Source organism: Microplitis demolitor, chromosome 2 (assembly GCF_026212275.2).
Source record: "Microplitis demolitor isolate Queensland-Clemson2020A chromosome 2, iyMicDemo2.1a, whole genome shotgun sequence".
Taxonomy (NCBI): Eukaryota; Metazoa; Arthropoda; class Insecta; order Hymenoptera; family Braconidae; genus Microplitis; species Microplitis demolitor.
The window spans coordinates 23867881-23890174 of NC_068546.1; the positions used below are offsets into that span (position 1 = coordinate 23867881).

Consider the following 22294-nt stretch of genomic DNA (forward strand, 5'->3'; position numbering starts at 1 on the left):
TTCTTCTTTTAATAAAAAGTCTTTTCTAATTTGGGAAGACATCAGTTACCTACATTTTTTTTTTAATGTATCAAATGTCTGCAATATTTATTCGTTCATTTTGAATGCTTACTGCTCAGTTGCCTACTAAAATTTTTTTTCTACGGTTCCATTGCTTACATAAATAAAAAATATATCATTTAATTGCAGACTTATATTGCCTTCTTAAAAATATTTCATGAGGTTCAAAAAAATTTTGAATTAATGTAGATAAGCTCCTGATTTTACTGAAAAATCAAGTACTTGGTGAAAAGAAATGATCAAAGTTCCCGATCGATCACTTGAGGAAAAAAAGTAGATCTAGACAACATCAGAACTATGTTCGTCCAGAATAGTGACTGGATCTTGACAAAGTTTTCTATAAGTACTCAATTTTTTCAGCATAATCAAGAACTTATTGCCTTATCAGAAAAATCCATTTGGGAATCCAGCCTAGATTCTTATGTAGGTTCCCACATGCCGTTTTCATATGGATTTCTATGTGGTTTTCTATAGAAATCCAGCATACAGATCCATATACATATCAATAGACGATAGACAGAACTCCAGATACTCCGGATTCTTTGAAAATTACTTATATAGAAACCCAGATTCTTATATGAATTTCCCATAAAGAAAGTTTCTATATAGGAATCCAGGTACCCAGTTTCGTACATAGATTCTTATATAAATCCATACTTTCCAATGGAATCCCATACTCCCACATGGATTTTTTTGATAAGGTCTACAATAATTAAGTATTTCTTTGACTTGGGTTGACAGTTAAGTCGTAATCAATTGAACATCATGAAATATTTTAAAGTAAACATTAAAACAGTCTGCAATACAATTTTTGTATGCTATTTAAATGATATATTGAATATTTATGCAGGCAATAGAAGAAGAAAATAAATTTCAGTAGGCAACTGAGCAGTAAGCATTTATAACATACAAAAAAGTATTGCAGACATTTGATACATTCAGCAAAAACAATATAAGCAACCGATGGCTTCTTTCTTAACTTCCGACAGGAATTGCTAATTTAATGGAAGACGAGGAGCAGCTGGAGCACGTGATTTCTTTAATTTAAATAAATATATAAATGTATATGTATATATATATATATATTTATGTAGATATATTTATATAGTTTTTAAGTCTTTATATATTTAATGGGAGTCTTTGAATATTTAATTTAATTTGAACGTGCCCCCTTACACTCCGCATCTAAACGAGTTACAAATAATTTATCCACTTAATAAATTCAACTATGGATAAATTACTTTTTAAAAGTAACGATAAATAATTATAATATTGTGCTTAATACAATAATAAACAACAGCTAATTATTTATCATGCAATGTCTCTGTCAATTTTAATTTATAAAAGCCCAATTCAATCGCTCGACGAGGAAACTTTTATAGAAAAGTGATCGCATTCAAATTTATTATCATTATTATTATTATTATATGTTTTTTTTTTTTTTTTTTTTTTTCCATTCAAAAGCTATTTTTTTGTTAGATATAAATTTATCATCGTAGAAGAGTTTTATGATAGCCAGAGATATATTTTATTTACCCACAAATTATTATTAATTTCAAAACCCAGTGGAATAAATTTTTATATTTTTTGAAGAGTTACAAAAGACGGTTACGTATTTTTTTTGTTTGTTTGTTCAAATAGGCCGTGTATAAAGATTATAAACTTGGACTTTGTTTCTTTAATATATAAAACATAATTTTTTTGTTGTAAGAGTATTAAAATTGACTTTTAAGATTAAAAAAAGACACAGATTAATATCGTGAGCTAAAAAAAATTAATTCTCCTCACAAAAAGTATTAAATAATATTTAATAAAAATAACTGATTAATAATTAATCTGATGGTTGTCATTATCAATCATCTTGTCAGCATTCCTTCAGTAGTCGATAAGCCAAAATAGTCTGATTATTTGATTTGTTACTACATAAATTATTATTTTGTCATATATATTTATTTAAAATATTATTTCTCATTGCCCAGATGTGGTAGTTGAAGTGCCAGTTGTCGGTGGTGGTGAGTTATTTGTTTTGTCAGTCGATTTTTCTGTTTGAACTGGTAATGCTTTTAATATTGCATGTACTTCTTCAGCAACAGCAACAAGAACAAATTCAAATTGTTGTTTCGTTGCTACCATTCCTGGTCTTTGGTCTCTGATATGCTCGAGTGCTGCGGCAATGTCTATTTCCTTGGTGCCTTTTGCCATACGGTTAAGTACCATGTCGATAAGACAATAAGTACCCGTTCTTCCTGCCCCGTCACTATAAAATTCATTATTTATTATTCGAAAATAAATATAATAGTATACTGTGTGGCAGAGAATTAAAATTGTCTCAGTAAGAGAGTAAATCTCGGGTATTTTCGGTTTTTTACTCCCACTTTCCCTTGCTCATGCGCATTTTAGAAATAATCAGTAGTGGGGGGACTCAGAAGTTCATTCTCTTTCTGGGACAAGTTCACGCAAGACGATTTCAAATTTTAAACGAAGAGTGCTGCCACCATGCAATTTATATTCGTCTTTTTATTCTGTACCACACGCCATATTTTCGGTAATTTTTTGCACATGGAATTTAAACTAATAATTGTAATGAGAATTAAATAATTTACCTGCAGTGGACAACAATTGGACATGATCTGCCGCGATAAGATTTGTTGACTTTTCTACGGAATTCTAAAAGTGATTTAGTTGACTGTGGGATTCCATTTTCGGGCCACGAAAGGAAGTGGAATTGTGTTACAGTGCGAGTTTCTCCTGTACGCAAATTTTTAAGGTAAAACGAACGCACTAAATAATCATCGCACCAAATATGCTCGGAGACAAGATGAACTTCGTAGATATGGTAAAGCTCAGAGCCTTCTTCTGGCCAATATCTATGGCACATGGCACGCCCTTCTTCAGTTAATCGGGTTAGCATAACGATCACCACGCTTCCTTGCTCCCAAACTAATTGCCAGAAATCCGCTGATGTCTGTGGCAATGGTCCTTGAGTTGCTATGTAAGCCGGGTTGCGCGGATCATGATCAGTCTGTTGATTAAATTTTTATTTTCAGTCCATTTTCTTATCGTTAATATTAAAATATATGTATATTTATATTTTTGAAGCTTAAGTTCTGTTGTGCTAAGCAAAGTGTATGGATCTCGTATAAAATACTAAACTCCAAGCAATTAAATGTATTGCGTAATTACTCTGGTACTTTTTGGTAATTTAAGGAACTGAAATTGCTGGTTGCTATTTAGGAATTCTTATTATTTATTTAAGTGTTTGCCGTAGCGATTAAGTGCGTGTTTTACTCTGTACTTCAAGTGACTTACCGGCGTCTATTCATTTAGCGGCATCCAGAAAAATAATTAATATCGTACGTATTTTTTTTATATGATTTTTTTTTATCTATTTATGAACTTCCCGCTCGATAAATAAAATACAACAAATTAATTTTATTTGATGGGTTTCCAGTTTCTCATCAAGTTTATGTTGATATTAATTGCGTATAAAAAGTTTCAGATTGCAAAAATGAAATTATAATATTCGAGCGGAAAGTTATCGGACTGAGCTGCATCAACTTTTAGATCATCCGAATTAACTTTTGATATTTAAAAATATACAACCGCATTGTGGTAATTTTTTTTTCATTGAGTTAATTAAATTTTGTAGCAAATAATAGAGATCCAATTAGTGAATTTTATACAGGAAATTTTTCTTCGTAAAATTAAATGAAGACAAATTTTTTTTAATTAATTATCCAACTGGCCTATAATTAATTAAATTTATATTTTTAAAATATACTAAAACTCATTGAAAAAAAATTCAAACTTCTTGTATTAAAATTTTTTTTCAATGTAATTAAAACTAATAATTTTAAAAAATTGACTTCGAAATTTTTTCCTTGGATTTAAAAAAAAAAAAAATTATGGTAAATAATAATTATTAAAAATAGAAATTTTAAAAAAATTTGTCTTTCATTTCGCTCAAATGCACAATTTTATCAATTGCTAATAACTTACGATGGTTGATGCATTGATATAATCAGAGTTGCTGATATTAGTAAGATCATTAAGGACAACTCTTGAGTGATCATAAGGATGTACTGAGCAAGGACGATTACGATTAGCATTAGCTTTGTTAGCAGCAATTGCTGTTGAAGATGGATCAGGTTGATAAGCACAAATAGCTTCCCACTCTTTATCCAACCTGTCTTTATTTTTCAAGTGGTCTTCCATGTATGACTGAAATAGACAAATAAAATGACATCAAGTACTATAAGACAAGTTAATAGCAATAAATTAAAAATAAAAAACAATACCAGGACCATGTGTCCAGTAGATATGTCCATATTTGAAAGTGCAGCAGCTTCTTCACCTCCCCAAGAAGAAGTACTCGAGCGATTTGATTCGCTCTCTTTAGACAATTTAGCAACGCGCGGCACCTCAACTTTTTCAGGAGGTTGCTTAGCATGCATTCGTGCGCGACACAATTCTTGATAATCATTCGAAGCTTCAGGATCTGGAGTCGCGAGTCCTGCTAATTTGGCTCTTGTTTTAGCGTGACGGCGTGCTATTATCAAAGTTATTATTGCTGCTGCAGCAGCTGCTGTAACTCCCGCAATTACTAATCCGGCAAAGAACATTGAACTCATTGAATATTCAACGTTTGTTATTTCTAGCATTGGCGGGAGTTTTATCTGAAATTAAATTAATAAAACTTATAAAGTATTTTTTCAAAAGAATTATCATAATAATTGAATTTATTTTTACCTTATCACCAATTCCCGCTTTTATTATATTTACATTCATAGTTTCCCGCAATTTTCCTCTGATATTGTCTTCAAAAAATATTCAAGATTAATAATTTATTTACAATTTTATTTTTTTAAGACTTACCAAGCTGCGATACTACTTCCATAGGATTCATGTTGCGCGAATTTTTGAATACTTTGAAAGTAACTTCAGCTCTTCCGACTCTGGGATTTGAAAAAGCTCCGGAATTTAATCCAAGTAATTCTTCAATCTAAAAAATTTAAATAAATTTACCGCAAAAAAAAAAAAAAATAATTCATTTTAAATTAAAATTATTTAAGTGCCACCTTGTCAACAATTTCCTTTCCTTCTGCCCACTTATGAAACTCTTCTTTGAATTGAATGTAAACGTGATCCATGTCAACGTTGTCATACTTTGCAGGATCTTTCTCTAAAGACAATCTGGTTATGTCTTTCCCAGCGATCAATTCTTTTTTTACTAACGGCGCCCTCAGGACTTCCTGTCATAGCAAAAAAAAATTTTTCACATTTTTAATAAATAAATAAATAAAGATAATTATTCATTAATTACCTCATTGTCCGCCAGCTCTTCGTCTTCAATTGCTGTGGGAATAATCAAAAATTAATTTAATAATTTTTATACTTAAATTAATATTTTCATTTACAAAACTTACATGAAGAAGTTTGAGTTTTGAAAGCAAAATTATTTGTTGAAAAATATGGCCCAGGTTTTTTGACGTCAAGTCTTTCTGGTCTCTTGAAACCCGAAAGTTCTCTGTTCCAAATTAATGACGGAAGATCATCAATATTTATATTATCCGGTTCTGAAAATAAATATGAAATTTTAATTTATGATAAAAACTTAAGTATGATAATTAAAAGTAACCTTTTTCATAAATATTTCTATAATTTAGTGGCTTAATGAAGCCTCCTTCAAAGTAAATTCCGCTGTTTTCTTCTGGCGTTTCATTATTTTTTAATAACTTAGCATTATCTTTATTCAATATTTCTTCAATCTCCTCACTTTCTTTCTCATCATCTTCTTCTTTGTCGTCTGTACTTTCTTCATCTCTGAGTCCATCCCATGCCCTGTCATTTTTAAGAAATTCCATCCGCGCAAGATCTTTAAGTGTTGACTTATCAACTCTTTCATTATTAGATTTTCTCAGTGAGCTGGTGTCGAACCAAGAGTCATTTTTATCTTCTCCATCATTTTCTTCATCTGCATCTTCATATTTATCTGTAGAGTCTTTCAAATATTCCAAGTAGTCGTCAACTTCGGCGCCTAAACTACGAGGAATTTCATCGTGGGGTTGACGGCGTGATCGAAATATCGTTGTTTCTTTGGCTGCGTTAACTTTTCGCTGACGTTCCAACTCATCTAACTTTCGAGAAATTTCATAAAGTTCTTCGTCATCGTACTTGTTTATTTGGTTTAATTCGTCGGGCTCAAAGATTAATTGCTCATTGTTATTATTATTGTTTTCAAAGTTTAAAGTTGGATGACGCTCGGGTTGTTCTTCTATTACCAAGTAAGGATCATATGGGTAGTCTTGGATGTTTTGAGAAGAATGTTCCTCGAGTTCTGACAATACAGGGGGATAATATTTCTCATTTGCAAAGTCTCCGTAACCATGACCTCGAGTCGGCATAAAATTAACGACAGCCAATGGTAAAATATCCTAAAAATTTCAAATTTATAAATTTTTTTTTCTTTATAAGATAACGAGACCAATAATTATTTTTTTGAAATTTTATTTTTTCCCGCTAATAATAATTTTTAAAAAATTCCTATTGGTCTCGTTACCGTTAGAATTTTAAAACAAATTTCTTACGTCAGTTTCAGATTCATCAACCAAATCAGCCAGTGGTTTTTCTGTAAAATTTTTCAACTTTCTACATATTTTACTGTCATGTTTAAACTTATTGCGAATGCTGTACAATGCATTTTGCATTACACACTGAGTGTATGGATGAGACCACTCATATTTATCAGCAACAAGTTTTTCCAATTGCTTGCGCAATAATTCCAATTGTCTTGGGTCCAAATTATATTGATATACATCTTCATCACTGACGTCTACAGATGGAATACATCTTCCGAATGCAGCATCTAAAATTTTATTTTTATTTTTAATTCCACGAGAATAAAAAAAAAATTCTGTCAGCTCCGGACCCAAAAAAATTTCAGCCTACTGTAATTATTTAAATTAAATAGATAATTATCTATAATTAATTTGACAGTTTTGGATTCGGAGTGAAAATATATAAATATATATTTTACCATCAAAACAAGATTCTTCAGCAGATGCGCAAACATTTCGGTCGAATAAACAGCCTGAAAAATAACAATATTTTTATTTATTTAATTAAAAAAAACTTTACCCAGAAACCTATTGTAGAAAAAACAAATTTGTTAAATGAAATGACAGCTAATAAAATTTGAAAGTATTTTTCAATAGTACAGTACGCAAATAATATGGTAGCTTTGTAATATAATGGAGTGTAAAGTTTAAAAGTTTATTACAATACTATTTTTATTTATACGATCGTTATTTGATCTCATTTATTTTATAGACAAATGCCATGTACGCTACATGTCATATTTAATTGTCTGTTTTTTTTTTATTCTTTGACTATTAATGTTTATATTTATTGTAAGTACTCTATTCCACTTGAATTACTTTTATCAATCCACTTGGCTACATATTGTCATATCGACTCGCGTGTATCAACAAGAGGGTCGCGTGATTGGAAAAATACATTTTATATACACATATATCTTAAGAATATTAAAAAAAGAAATATTTAAAACGTTCTTCATGGTCATACTTAAAAAAAATTTTTATAAACCAAAAATATCATAAAAATTTTTATATTTTTTATAAAAAAAATTTGGTTTTATTTATAATTACTAATTATATCGTTAAGAAACTTTTAATAAAATATATAATTTACTCCTAAAAGATGTTTATTTAGTCACTCCAAATTCACTCCCAATTTTTTACAGAAACCTTGTAATGAGCAAAACGTAATTAGAGATTGGAAAAAGTCTTACATGAAATTGTAATAATTACTAGGTCTCACTAATTTAATTTTCAGTTTCGAATTAGAGGACTGATATTTGAAACTGTAATTTTTCCACTATTCTTTTTCCGTGTATGTTTTCTTGTTACTTTAATTATAATTTAATTCCAGTGGTAATGTTGGTGATGACGTTAACGATTAGGAAGATTAATGAAGAAAAAGAAAATGTTAATGATGTTATTCATGCTGATAAAATAAAAATATAATAAATTTTTATTAATAATATAAATTCCTATTTTCATAATAAAGAAATATCATTTATGCGTGGGAAGTTGAGCTCAATAATGTCAAACGGGCGGTGGATCATTCCTTCTCTCTTATTCATACACATCTCTGTTTAATGTTGACGTAAGCCAGCTCTGAGCTATTGTTATATATTCTAATATTTCAGTATATATATAAAATTTTTTAAAAAATATGATCCTGGTTAACAGACAATTGACAATTTTCGAATTTTTTTTTAATGAATCAATTACAAAAAAACAAAAACTAAAAAAATGCACATGTAGAAAATTAAAAAAATTATAGCTGCAATTTTTTTAAATATTTTTTTTTTCATAATTTATTTAAAAAAAAAAAAAAAATGAAAAAATTATTAGACGTCGGCTAACTTCAGGATCATTTTAAAATCAATAATAATAAAAAAGAAATAAATGAAATATAAATACAAATAAATTGCACTTACCAATTTCACCATCACTATGGACCACCTGCTTGTTTATAAAAATAAACACCAGCAATAAAAGGCTACTGCCCCCTTTCCACCACTTTTTGCGACCCATTAATGCTTTTCTGTAAATTTTTACATATTTATTAAAATATTATTATAAATAAACATTAAAAATTCAAATTTTTTAATTTCCAATACTTAAAAATTTTTTTAAATTTAAATGCAAACTATTTTTTTTTTTTATAAATTAAATTTAAAAAAATAAAATAATTAACTATTAAAATAATTAACTATTAAGTCTGGTTAATTTTAATAAAGACAACAGTTAAAAAACTTGGTGCGTCAGTAAAATCAATATTTTCTTCACAACGTTTTCATCGCACACTCCTGGATCACAACCTGCGAATATCTACACATAAATAAATTTTAAAAACAGATGGTATTAAATAATAAACACTCACTACTTGCTTATAATTTAAATAACAAATGTTTGATAATCAAATTCAAAATACAAATATATTAATATAAATTATATCAGTGTGTCGCGTAGCAGGAAGTTGACGCCGGTTGGTTGAAGCATCAGGTTGTCACACATTTACTTATCACTCCATAAATAATAATAATAATCACTTTAACACTGGTAAAAAATTTATATTTAATTTTACAAAATTCTAATTTTAAATATATATTTATTTAAAAAAACATACGATAAAATAAAAAATAAATGGATTCTTACCCGTCTCTCCTTAATGTCGCATAATATCCTTTGGGTCTTTATTATTTTTTAACGTCAGTATATTTTTATGAAGGTCCAGTTTGTTGATAAAAATGATTATTTTAATTGTTACTGTTATTATTATTGTTTATTTCATTATTGAAAGTTTAAATTAAAGGATGGGCGAGCGAGCGGTTTAATGGCGATCGGAATAAAAATTTAAGTAGCGTATGGCTCGCGAATGAAACAGCAACTGAATTTGATGTAAAACAGAGTGATAGCAGTGGTGATGTTGATAAAATATGAGACAACCTTACAGACTAAGAGTAAGAGGTGTGCGATAGATTTCGAATCGATTTTACCGCGACTTTGCACAAGCTCCGGCAACCAACTGGGTGGTAAATATACAAGCAATAACAGGAGGAGAATAATGTAGACGTAGTTGTGACTGGGCAAATAGGAGAGGGTGAATGAGAGCTTACCGAGTCGGTGGTAAGGGAGAACGAGAGGGTGTGAGGGTCAAATGACACCTACGCTTTGCCCTATGCGCATTACAGCTACAAATAAAAATATATGAGTTAAGTAATACAAGATCCTGACAAAAGACATTTTTTTATCCTTCTTATCTATTGTTCTTAGGCTTCAATCAAAATAACCAAGTGAAAGGTCAGAGATTAGGTTTTTTATTTATTTTATAGGAGCCAAGGTCCACTTTTTTGGAGAACGATAGAGTGAAATAATTTCTTTGGATGTTAATTATTTTATTTAATTGTGGAGGTGGCTGGAGAAGTTTATTGTAATTTATAATAATTAATAATTTTTTGATTAGGTCGCAAGGATAACGTTATCGATTGTAAAGAGGGTGGAGACACTTGTTGCTGCGCACACGCATACTTTAATTATTTATTATTTTATTTTTAAAAAATGCTTGAAAATTCGGAGACTTCAGATTGAAAGAAAATTTGAATTTACTCTGACGCAAGTTCGGGAGTTTTTGAAAAAATCAGGAGATTTCGGAAGGATATGAATTTTATTACAAGCCGCATTTATTTTGATGCGGAATTTCAATGTAAAATAAATTCCCTTTGGAGTAAAGGTGAAAATTTCCGAGGGGGTGATAAATAAAAAATGATCTCGCACTCCGGATTAAATCTACATTTACTACGCAAATTTTTTAGTCTGATATAAATTTTTGTTAATTATTTTAATTACTTGACACTGCGTCGCACATTTTTATTATGATTATAATTATTAGTAAAATATATAAATTTTTTGAATCCTTAAGATAATTAATTAATTAGAATAATTAAAAAAATTTTTTTTCTACTACTGGCTCTAAAAGTTTATTTTAATTAATTAAAATTAATAATTACTCAAGAAAATTATAAAAGTAAATATAATTATTTTTGATAATTATAAATAAATATATGAGAAATATTTGATTGAAGTAAAAAAAGTATCAATGCATGGTTTAATAAAACAAAAATCAAAAACACCCGGTATTGAACCGGAAGTCTGAGGAAAGAGCCTGGCGCCATCTAGTTCTTTTTATGTTAACTAAATCTGTAATTCAAGAAAACTTGAGAGAGGTTAGATCTTTTTTTCCTGTACACGGTGGACATAAGGTGTGTTGTTTATCGTGTAACCGAAAGTAATCATTAAACATCTAATTATTTTGTGTTAATTATTAAAAAATATTATTTAATATATACGCTATTATTTTATCATAATTTAATGTCCCTGTAATTTTTACATTTTTGCGCCTGCACTTGTGAAAAACCGCAAACTTTTTAAGTGACTTTTTTCCTGGTGTTCATGCTCCATTGTTGTTTATTGTTTTATTTTTGCCATAAAAATTGCATATTTTTTATTTAAAAATTCAAATTTACCCCAAACACTTTTTTTAAAATTGCCGCTAGTTTATTCAAAATTTAAATTATTTGTACTTGAAATTTTTTTCTGACAATTCTAGGTTATTTTTTATATATTTTCATATATTTATTGATATCTTTAATTATTTATTTCTTATATTTATTTATCAGTGATTCAAAATTAAAATTTATTGTAGCGGTCTTTTTAAATATTTAAATTTTTTAATTTTTTTTCATGTCAGCTGTTAATTGTTTATTAAAATTTAATTAGTAATTATAAAAATTGATACTAAAAGTCTAATTTTGATTTTGTTTATTCACAGCTTGCCAAAATGGTAAAAATTATGAAAGCCGGTAAAGTCGTACTGGTCCTCAGTGGCCGGTACGCTGGCCGCAAGGCCATTGTTGTCAAAAATTACGATGATGGAACTGCAGAAAAACCCTACGGACACGCTTTGATTGCAGGAATTGACCGCTATCCCAGAAAAGTCCATAAGCGTATGGGTAAAGGAAAAATTCACAAGCGATCCAAAATAAAGCCATTCGTCCGCGTAAGTATTATTATTTTTAATTGTCTTGACGTCAGTAATGAGTGGATGTGGCTGCCAATGCGCAATTTTTTTTAAATTTTGAATCAAAGAAAATTTAGCGCGTTTTTCAAACCGGGTTTAAATTAGTACTTATATTGGTAAAAGATCCAGTACACGACCAGGAACTAGTATTCTATCACTTCATATATTTAGTAGATGGAGTATCAGTTCCCTGATCAGGTACTAAGTCTCTTACTTCACCAGCAATAACTTTTTCAATCCGGGTTTAAATTTTTCTTGCTGATATGTCTATAGATCATTAATGCATACCTGGTTTGAAGAACTGGTCCTTGATTTGAATAAAATTTTAAAAAATGTATACTTAGATAATTAAAAAATCAGTACGCGTATTTTTTTCAATTTCATTATTTTAATTAATTATTTTATTAAAAATTTATAAATTATATCTGATACATTCACAGTCAAGTCAGTCGACAATTAACAATTGGATTTTATTTTCAACGAATCAATTAAAAAATAAAAATATGCACATATAGAAAATTCAAAAAACTTTGTGCAATTTTTAAAAATATTTATTTTATAGTTTATTGTTTTGAATAAGTCATCCAAGTATTAAATGTCGGCTAGCTTCAGTATCATTATTATTTTTCTGAGACTTAATGTCAGCAATTGATCATAAAGACTAATTTGTAATTATTTAGGTTTTAAATTACAATCACTTGATGCCGACCCGATACACGGTCGACTTACCTTTGGACAAGGTAACACCTAAAGACCTGAAAGATCCAGTCAAGAGGAAAAAAGTGAGATTTCAGACTCGTGTAAAATTCGAGGAAAGGTAAATATTTTTAAAAATAATTATTTAAATTAAAATTAAAATAATTTATTACGCATAATTATTAATGAAAATAAATTTTGTTTCAGGTACAAGATGGGCAAGAACAAATGGTTCTTCCAAAAGTTAAGATTTTAAATTGGCTTCATTTACTATAAAAAATAAGAGGAATTCAATAAAAAAAACTGATAAAAATATATTTTAATTGTTTATTAATTAATTAATATCCATGTGCAACATATTCCAATTTTTTTTTAATACATAAGCGTGAACAATTTTAGATGAGATTAAGTATTTACACTAAATATTTTATCAATAAGAAAAATTAGTCATAAAAAAATTTAAATAGCAGTATTAATATTCAATTATTCATTTTTTTAATTTGCTCAAACGTTCCTCTAGATGGGCGATATTTTTCCGTATCACTTCCATGTTAATTGCGAAACTTTCTTGAATTCCTTTCAGTACAGATTTATTGCTCTCCAGAGTCCCTGTAATTTGGGACTGAAGCTCTTCCAGTTGGGCTAGTGATTTACTGAACTCAGCAGCTAAAAAATTAATTAATTAATTATAGAAACTAATCAGAACTTTACTTAAAACTGAATAGAATCTCCAGTACCTCGACGATGGATCGCATTAAGAGCAATCATTCTTTCGATGGTTTCTGGTAGAACTTGAGCAAGTGGCTCTGTCTTCTGCATGATGTCGTACATTTCAGCTATTTTCTGGTCTCGTTCACTGTCTGCTGACAATGCTGACTTTTTCTGGGCCACTGTGTCCAGTCTGTGGCTCAGAGTCGCTATTCTGCCTTCCATAGCTTCGACCTGGGTGCTGTCAAGCAGCGCAGATTTAGCAGCAAGCTGTTGCACGGCTTCAATAACCCCCTGTGATTTTAGATTCTGGGTAAATTTGGCTAGCTTGTCATCACTGGTACCAACAACTCCTTCCAGCCGTGCTAATCGATGCTCCAGCTGCGCGACTCTTGCTGTCTCCTGCATACGAGATCTTTCAGGTAAATAAACCATCTCGTACTTCAATGTCCCGGTCGGTGGTACAGAGTCACCTTGTCCTAGACCTTTTTCTCCAGGCTTATCAATGGTACCTACGTTTTTAAACTGTTCTATTTGTAGTTCTAGTTGTCTGTAAAGTAAAATATTTTATTTTTAAATTTAAAATGGCAGGATGATCAAAATTGTGGAAATTAAGTGATTACTTGAGCCTTGTTCCTTGAGGATCAGTCAGAGTTGAAACTAAATCAGTTCCTAGGCACTCATCAACTCTCAAAATACTTAATTGCTTTCCTATATCTTCAACTTGGACTAAAATATCAGCTGTATTTTTAATTTCCTCTTCTTCTTTAGCATTTTCCTGTGATTAAAATTTTTTTTTTTTAATTCTTACATTCATTTAAATTTTTAAAATGTTTTATTTAGTTGAATACCTTGAGTTGATTTACTTCATCATAAAGATCTTTTATCTCACATTGAAGTCGTTGATACTTTTGTATTGGTGTCTCTTGTTCTCCTTCACCAGGAAGTTCCCATACTCCAAATCTAAATTTTAAAAAATCACGATCATGATTTTTTTTTATGAGATATAAAGACTGGCCAGGATTTTTTAATATAATTCTAGGTGATAAATTATGAATACTTACACTGCATTGTATCCAGTTCTTGGTTTACGTGAAATCCTGTCAGAAAAATCTACACCTTTAGTGACAACTTGTTTTCCTTTAAATTTATTGAAAGCTTCACTGGCACTAATATGCAATTTTTCAATTGATTCTGTTTCATCCTACGAAGCCAACAAAAATTAAATTTTAAATAAAATAAACTAATTAAACTTAATTAATAATGAATTTTTTTTAACCTCATTGTCATTAGGATACTGCTCAGACTCAGGTAAATCTGTGGTCTCATAAACGTCTACTTGATTGTAGGCCTGTGAAATATTTAACATGACATAATTAACCGTAATAATTATTTTTTAAATTATTAAATTACAAAACTTACAATTCCTGGTAGATCAGCATACTTTGAATCAGCCATTATTTTATTTTATTTATGAAAACGGAATAATTGTTTTTTATTTATTGATAACTGAATAAAGTGACAGATGTAAAAAATTGACAACCCGAAAAGCAGAAACGTTTATATTAATTACAGATATACCTATATATATATATATATTTATATATATATATATATATATATATATATATAGGTATATGTATTATGTATTAACATAAAAAGATCGATTAGTTCAAGAATCGGTTGTTGAATTTTTGTTAAGTCGATTGCTGCTGATCGATTGCTCAAACGGCTCGATTTGAAAATTGAGCGCGAAATTCAAAAATACAAACGCTCATAAAAACTTAAAAAATTTTTAAACTTTACATTAAAAAATCAGTAAAATAAAATAATTACTTTTAATTTTCAACTTCCCGCTATGAATATTGAAAATTTGAAAAAATTCGGGAAGTTATTGTTTTCACCCCGATTTTCAAAAACCGAGTTTTCATTAGATGTCGACGTTTTTAAGTCCTAAAATATTCTGACCATTTTCAGAGTGATGTTCGAGTGTCTGTATGTATGTGTGTGTAAACTTCTTATAACTTTTGAACTAATTAACCGATTCGAATGGATCTTGCGGCAATCAAAAGAGTTTTATCAGCCGTCAACTTTCCTGAAAATTCAAGATCATTTGATCAAGTACACTCGAAAATACTTTCAAATTACGAAAGCGAGAGGAACATTTAAATTGTACAATCGACTCGCCAAAAATCGATTGTAACAATCGAATATTTTAAAGAAAAAACAAATAAATAAACAAAATATTGAAAGGGTTTAGAAGCTAGAACTTGAAGGTTTTAAATGACGAAAGGAATCTATATTTACTATATTTTTTTCTCGAACGAAGAATAATACTTCTAAATTTTAAACAGAAGATTTATATTTTCATAACAAACTTAAATGAAAGTGATTTTTGAAAAAACCGATGTTAAATAAAGTTTTTCAGTATTTATATCTCATAAAATACAATTTCATTTTTAAAAATTTTAAATTCAATCTTGAATTCCTAAATAACTTACTGATTATTTTACCGAGCAAATAATAAATTTATCTTCATTACCTTCTGTTCTTTTCTTCTTTCCCTAATAGCCACCCTAACCATAAATTAACTCCAAGCATATATGTAATATTCGCTATGAGTGTGACTGCAGCGCCAGACAAAATATGAACTACGGGAGGCTTTCAGAGTATGTTTTTATACGTATGTCAATAGCAAGAAACATAAAAATAAATAAATATTATAAATAATAGTAAAAAAAAAAAGTTGTCAAAAATATGTGACAGTTTTATAGTAATTGCAGTTTTGTTTTTTAGCTAAACGAACCAACAATAAGTAAGTATAATGACAAAAAATAAAAAAGATTGCAGTAAGCATTTAGGTTAAGATGTTTGAAATTCATATCAAAGTCAAAATATGATACTAAGGAAAAAATCAAAATGAAAAATAAATAATTAAATAATAACAAAATAAATACTTTCATGTGTGCTTGCTTACAATTTCAGTAATCATATCCTCCCGTAACTCCGAAAGTAACCACTGCAAACGCTTCAGTCAATTTGATTTCCCCTACCATAGCTTCACTCAGAGCGAATACTCCATTACATATATGCATTGACAACGGAAAGTACAAATTTCTGTGATTTTCTGGGAGTAAAGTAGCGCACGCGCACAATTATTTTCTGTTATCTGTTATAAGTTACTATGATGTCAGTCTTTTTGAAGAACTTTTCTGGCCACTAAAAAAGAATAAAAACATATTTTAAGTTCAAACAATACTAAAAGTTTTAAAATAATGTTTGAAAAAATAAATCTGTTATTTTTAATATTTTTTGTGTTACAAAATACTGTATTATCTATTGAGTTATCAGGAATTTATGATATAGAAGCGATCGAAAAATTTGTCGACGAAATTGACAATAAAGCGAAAAATAATTACAAATTAACAAACGTTTCGATTTCTTACGATGAAAAAAGTATAATTGTAAAAAGTATTTTAAATGATTTGACAGAGTATTTAAAAAAATTAAATACAATAGCGAGTGATTCGCGTTATCACAATTATTGGCAAATTAATATTTATAATTTTATGAAAATTTACGACGACTATCAAGTCAAAAGTGGCCTCTCCAAATGGGGAATATCTTTAGCCGTCAATTCAATTTACATTGAAGTAAAACGTGAAATAATTGACAAATATGTCAGGGCTTTGCTATTTTTCCAAGAAAATTATTTTTTTGAAAACTATAAAAATGTTCGTTCATATTTATTAAGCGTCATTAGTTTTATTAGTGAATATTACCATAGCGAGTCTATAGCCGACTTTTATCATAACTTCGTATCTAATTTTTTAATTGAGATGTATTATGTGAGTATTTTTAATATAAATGTATGAAAAATAATGAAAATAAAAATTTGATCATTTTACAATAAATTACTATAGGCAGACAATTGGTTGAATTTTTGCGGACAAAAAAGTTCATTAAACAAAGAACTGTTTGATTATTATCGATTAGTAATGACTCCGTACATCAAAATTTGGACTATGAATTATTTTGGTGAAATATTGAAAGCACGATGTAATAATGGTATGTATTAAAATAAGCAATTTTTTTTTGCTGCATAGAGAAATTATTTTTTTGAAAATGTTACGGTGTCTCTTTCAAATAGATGATTCAAATAATTGGATGGAAACCGCGAGAAAAAAATTAATTGATACTTTTACAACAAATATAAAGTTAACAAAAAAATTGATTATGGAAAATAATAAACAATATATGTATCAATGTGACAGCGGAAGTATCACAGATGGTGATTTTATCAAACACATTTTTTAAAATTATTAATTTTTTAATTGGTATAAAAATTTGAAATTTTAAATTATTTGCAGGGGAATTTTATAAAAATTATATAGAGGGAAAAAAGTTGTATTATGAATTAGAGAAAATGGTACAGGCAGTTATTATTAACGAAAAAGATTTAACGACATCAGAGTCGTGTAGTTACAATTGTGAGCTCAGTGAAATTGAAAATACAATAAATTTCAGAAACTACCGAAAATTTATTGAATGTCAATATATAGCCAGTAGTTTTAATATTTGTAAGGTAACTAATTATTTTAGTATAATTAACATTAACTAGATATTTTGAATCCATTGGAAATTTGACCCAAGATTTGAAATTTTGAATTTCAGTCGAATCAAAATTCTTCGAGAAGCTATGAGTGGTTTAATGACAGCAATGGAATTATTTATGGTGAGAGTAATAATAAAAAATGTCAAAACACAATAGAATATGTTGATAGTTATTATAACGCATTAAAATTACATGACTGTGATTATTGCGTTTGTATTTGTGTTAAATATCCGGAAAGAAAAGAAAATGTCATCACTGCCATCAGTTTCAGAGATCAAGTTTCGAATATCAAGGATGACATGTTAGTTATTTTTTTTTTGTTATTACTACAAATGATGTATAATTGCCAAAAATACTTTTTGAATTTTATTTTGTAGGGTTGTCGTTGGCGTTAGATTTGTAAAGAAAGATTATATGATTCACGTTCAAATAAAAGAAGGAAAATTGGGTGTTGGCGAAGTTGGTACATTGAACCGGTGGAATGATTTAGAGAATTTTGATTATGATGAGAAATTGGAAGAGTATCGCGTGATGGTTGATAATTCAACGACTGTTGGACTGACATTGGGACTTGACTATGGACACCCGGAAATTTTGAACTTTGATGATGTGATGGCACCTCAAGGATACGTTGTTACTGGAGTTAGATTCAGATTTGCTGGAGCTGAGCTTTGGTCGCCGAACATGAAATCAGGACCGATTGAATTGCAAATACGTGTGTCGCCGTTTGATTATATTAAAAAAAAAATAATTGATCATCACCAAACACATTGGATGTCGGCGGAGCGCATGGATAAGAGGTTCCTTTAATCATTTTTATATTTTTTTCATTTAATTCAAATAGTGGGGAAACTGGACGAAATGAGACATAGGGCATCGTACGGATCATACATTTAACTGTCATATATATTTATTTTCAGAGTTGAATTGATTTTAACCGATCCCGACAAGCCAACTAAATCATCAAAAAATATTATCGATTCAAAACCAGGTCAATTTATTAAATTCCGCGCTTCTGACTTGAGAAAAGATGCTGCCCAATCAACAGTTCCATTTTTTGATGCTGTACCAGTGGAAGGAAACCCGACATATTCTCTCGGAGGTATTGGAATAGTCCATCGCGGCTGTAAAGGATTCGGAGGATATTTGGCATTCAGAATTTATGATTTAGATATTTCTCATTACTTTAAACTCCACACGGACTCTTAATTCAAATGGACCATATCTTTCTAATTATAAATATATCAAATTTTTTGTTTTTTTTTTGTTTACATAAATACTCATTCGAAAAATAAACAATTAATATATTAATAAAAAAATTTATAAATCTTTAAATATCAAAATGGGATTCTCCAATACTCATAAAACTTTATTACCTTTTGGCAATTAAATTTAAAATTAATTGACTAATGCTTTGCGTAATAAAAAATATTTTTTGTTCTAAAAAAGAATAAAAACTATAAAAATAATTGTGTCTAAGATAAGATAAAAATAAAACGCAATGACTGCGTAATAACTAAAATTTCAACATTCTTTCAAAAAAATTTTCTATTTTTGACCAGTAGAGTTTTTTTAAATAACAAAATGATACCAAAAATCTATTTTATAATTTTAATATTTTCTACGACACAAAACTCCACATCAATAGACATATTAGGAATTCATGATATCAAGTCAGTGGAAAATTTTATAAAAAACTTAACAAATAAAATCGATCATGTCTTTTACAAACCGAAAAACGCAACAGGAAGTTATGCTACAAAGAATATAATTTTAAAAAATATTCTGTTTGACTTAACGGATATCCTGGAAAATTTAAACGAAATGGAAAGTGATCTCGACGAGTACTATTGGTCTGCTGAATTTCATAGACTTTTGAAAACTTTTCAAGAATATTCAATAAAAAAAGGATTTTCCGAAAAGCCTTTTATGCCTCTGGTAGCTTACATAAAAGAAACGCGGCGAATAATAAACGCACATGCTGAAACATTCATTACTTTTCGTAAAAACAACTCAACTGATAATTTACTCGAGTTCTGTCCATTTTTAACGGGTGTTTTAAGTTTTTTGATACTTGATTTTGAAGCCCGATCAATCGCTTCGTTATATAAAAATTTTATTGACAATATTTTTCATGGAATCACTGTAAGTACACTGAAAAAACCAATAACTTTGTAAAAACAATTTTAGTATTTATTTTTGATAAAAAAAAGTCCATTTTAAATACAGGATAAAATTTTTGTAAATTTTTGTGGTCAAATAAGTTCATTGAGAGAAGGATTATTCAAATTTTATCGTCTGGCGATGATTCCATATCTTAAAGAATTCGTAATGTATTGGTTCATCGACATTGCAACTACTCGATGTCAAGAAAGTTTGTATATTAATTTAATTATTAATCGATTTTTTTAAAATTTGTATTTTAATTATCATTTATTTTAAATATTAGACAACGCTATAGAGTTCTTGTTGCATATCAGCAGTATCTTTGGGAGCAAATTCAGTCAAAACATACAATTGACTAAAGATACAATCCGTTATTTAAAATTTTTTTCGTACAGATGTGATGCGAGTGATGCCGAAAAATGTAATTATATAATAAATCAAATCACTTTTTAAATATTCTGTGATTTGCAATTTGAAAAAGTTGCGCTAAAATTAAAATAAAAATTTTTAAAAATAAAACAGATAACAGAGAGCCGTATTATGAACTAGAAAAAATGATCCAGACAATAATTATCGATGAAAAATACATAAATACAATGAAATCATGTGGCTACAATTGTGATCTCTCTTCCATAGAAAATTCAATCAATCATTCTGACTGTAAAGAATTTCGTGATTGTAAATTAATTGGCGGGAGTTTTGATGTCTGTGAAGTAATTAATTTTTTTTTTTCAAATAATTTTTATGTAAAAAAGCGGGAAAATAAATTGTGTATGATTTTGATTAATAATTAAATTATAACTTTTGCACTTTAGGTATATCGTCCTTATAATTCAAGACGTTATCAATGGTTTCATGATAACAATGGAATTGTTTATGGTGATAGCAGTAATCAGCAATGTTATAAAAGAAGATATTTAAGTAGTTATTTTGAAGCATCACAATTTCGATATTGCGATTATTGTATGTGTACTTGTATAAAAAAACAAAAACGCGGGTATCACATTGTAACCGCTATCAGTTTTAGAGATCAAGTTTCTAATATTGATGATAATATGTTGAGTATTTGCGTTAAATTATTGTGAATAATTATTTTGGAATATGACTGTTGAAAATATATTTGATTATTTTTATTTAGGGTCGTTATGGGAGTAAGATTTGTGAGACAAGATTACATGATCCATGCTCAGATAAAAGAAGGTAAATTAGGTCAAATTGGATACAATCTATACGATCCTTGGAAGGAATTGGAAAATTTTGATTACGATTCAGAAACTGATAAATATTTTATCAAGAATTTGAATGGTTCAAAAACGTTGACTATGGGAATTGACTATGGACATCCGGAGGCCATGAATTTTGACGATTTGATTGCACCTGAAGGCTTTGTTATTACTGGTGTCAGATTTAGATTTGCTAGAGATTCGCTAAATTTACCAGGATTAAAATCAAACCCCGTTGAATTGCAAATACGCGTATCGCCTTTTGATTATTTTGGAAAGAAAATAATTAATCATGATCAAACTCATTGGATATCTCCGAAGCAAAAACACCAAAGGTTCGTTAATTTATTTTTTTATTTAGTTCAAATGTGAATTGTTCATTGGAATACTTATTTTTAGGGATGAATTGATTTTGAACGAGCCGGACATCCCGACTAAGTCATCAGAAAATTTGATTGATTCATCAGAGGGTCAGTTTATTAGATTCCGAGCTTCTGATTTGAAAAAAGATGCTGGACAATCGACAGTACCATTTTTTGATGCTATGGAGGCTGAAGGTTACCCGGGATTTCCTCTGGGAGGTATCGGAATTATTCATCGAGGCCGTAAAGGATTTGGTGGATATTTGGCATTCAAGATTTTAGATCTAGATCTTTCTCACTACTTTAAAGATGATCTGTTTCGCTGATTATTAAATTAAATTTTTTTAATAATTTATAAAAATAAAAATTAAGTTTAATGTTTAATTAAAACCAATAATTATTGTTTGTATAATTAACTCAAATTTAAAATTAAAATATGAGTTTCTCAAATTTTTTTTCATGTTTCTGTGATTCATTTTCTTCTTTTTTACTCCAAAAAGATAAAAATTTTGAGGATCATTGATTTTTTTTAAATAATCAAACAAAAAAAAAATTTTTTTTTAAATCATAAATCTATAAAATTTATGTATAGATATATCTATTGTCTAATGACTTTAATGATTCCTTTTTTTTGCGATAATTATCTTTAGTTTTAATTGAAATATTACGTAAAAACATTCGGCTATTGGCTTTCATCATCTTCTATTAATAAAGTAATAGGTCGAAGACATTAAATTTAATTAGGTTTTAGTTTTTTAATAAGATAATTGAGTTAAAAACTAAATATATACTGGTGA

At 28.8% G+C, this 22294-nt stretch overlaps 5 protein-coding genes across 7 annotated transcripts; 3 read left to right on the forward strand and 2 right to left on the reverse strand.

The window, feature by feature from the left end:
• Positions 1–1522: 1522 nt before the first annotated feature.
• Positions 1523–9645, reverse strand: LOC103572109 (receptor-type tyrosine-protein phosphatase N2). 2 transcript variants are annotated; one of them, XM_053743015.1, is made up of 14 exons: positions 9306–9645; positions 8585–8691; positions 7097–7150; positions 6648–6925; positions 5699–6494; positions 5487–5636; positions 5384–5415; positions 5139–5312; positions 4936–5062; positions 4810–4877; positions 4359–4736; positions 4060–4281; positions 2664–3082; positions 1523–2317 (listed from the first exon to the last, which is right to left on the reverse strand). In XM_053743015.1, exons 2-14 carry the CDS (start codon positions 8679–8681, stop codon positions 2029–2031), a joined length of 3084 nt encoding a protein of 1027 aa, XP_053598990.1. In that variant the 5' UTR covers positions 8682–8691; positions 9306–9645; the 3' UTR covers positions 1523–2028. The 2 variants fall into 2 exon arrangements, with proteins under 2 accessions (XP_053598990.1, XP_053598991.1); XM_053743016.1 differs by lacking the exon at positions 9306–9645 and adding an exon at positions 8861–8950.
• A 1202-nt stretch (positions 9646–10847) lies between these two features.
• Positions 10848–12740, forward strand: LOC103572111 (60S ribosomal protein L27). Of its 2 annotated transcripts, none has more exons than XM_008550538.1 (4): positions 10848–10909; positions 11479–11706; positions 12408–12544; positions 12631–12740. In XM_008550538.1, the coding sequence occupies exons 2-4, from the start codon at positions 11488–11490 to the stop codon at positions 12677–12679; spliced, it is 405 nt and encodes a 134-aa protein (XP_008548760.1). In that variant the 5' UTR covers positions 10848–10909; positions 11479–11487; the 3' UTR covers positions 12680–12740. The 2 variants fall into 2 exon arrangements, with proteins under 2 accessions (XP_008548760.1, XP_008548761.1); XM_008550539.3 differs by having other exon boundaries at positions 10874–10935.
• On the reverse strand, positions 12737–14718 carry LOC103572110 (dynactin subunit 2). Its single transcript, XM_008550537.3, has 7 exons — positions 14554–14718; positions 14411–14482; positions 14196–14335; positions 13983–14094; positions 13755–13909; positions 13161–13681; positions 12737–13089 (listed from the first exon to the last, which is right to left on the reverse strand). The coding sequence occupies exons 1-7, from the start codon at positions 14587–14589 to the stop codon at positions 12911–12913; spliced, it is 1215 nt and encodes a 404-aa protein (XP_008548759.1). The 5' UTR covers positions 14590–14718; the 3' UTR covers positions 12737–12910.
• Positions 14719–16135: 1417 nt separating this feature from the next.
• On the forward strand, positions 16136–18955 carry LOC106693059 (uncharacterized). The gene is made up of 7 exons (XM_008550694.3): positions 16136–16979; positions 17055–17199; positions 17282–17422; positions 17502–17716; positions 17806–18047; positions 18124–18546; positions 18667–18955. The coding sequence occupies exons 1-7, from the start codon at positions 16407–16409 to the stop codon at positions 18953–18955; spliced, it is 2028 nt and encodes a 675-aa protein (XP_008548916.1). The 5' UTR covers positions 16136–16406.
• Positions 18956–20077: 1122 nt separating this feature from the next.
• LOC103572204 (uncharacterized) lies at positions 20078–21823 on the forward strand. The gene is made up of 6 exons (XM_008550696.1): positions 20078–20120; positions 20196–20333; positions 20435–20625; positions 20728–20969; positions 21051–21470; positions 21535–21823. Exons 1-6 carry the CDS (start codon positions 20078–20080, stop codon positions 21821–21823), a joined length of 1323 nt encoding a protein of 440 aa, XP_008548918.1.
• Positions 21824–22294: the final 471 nt, after the last annotated feature.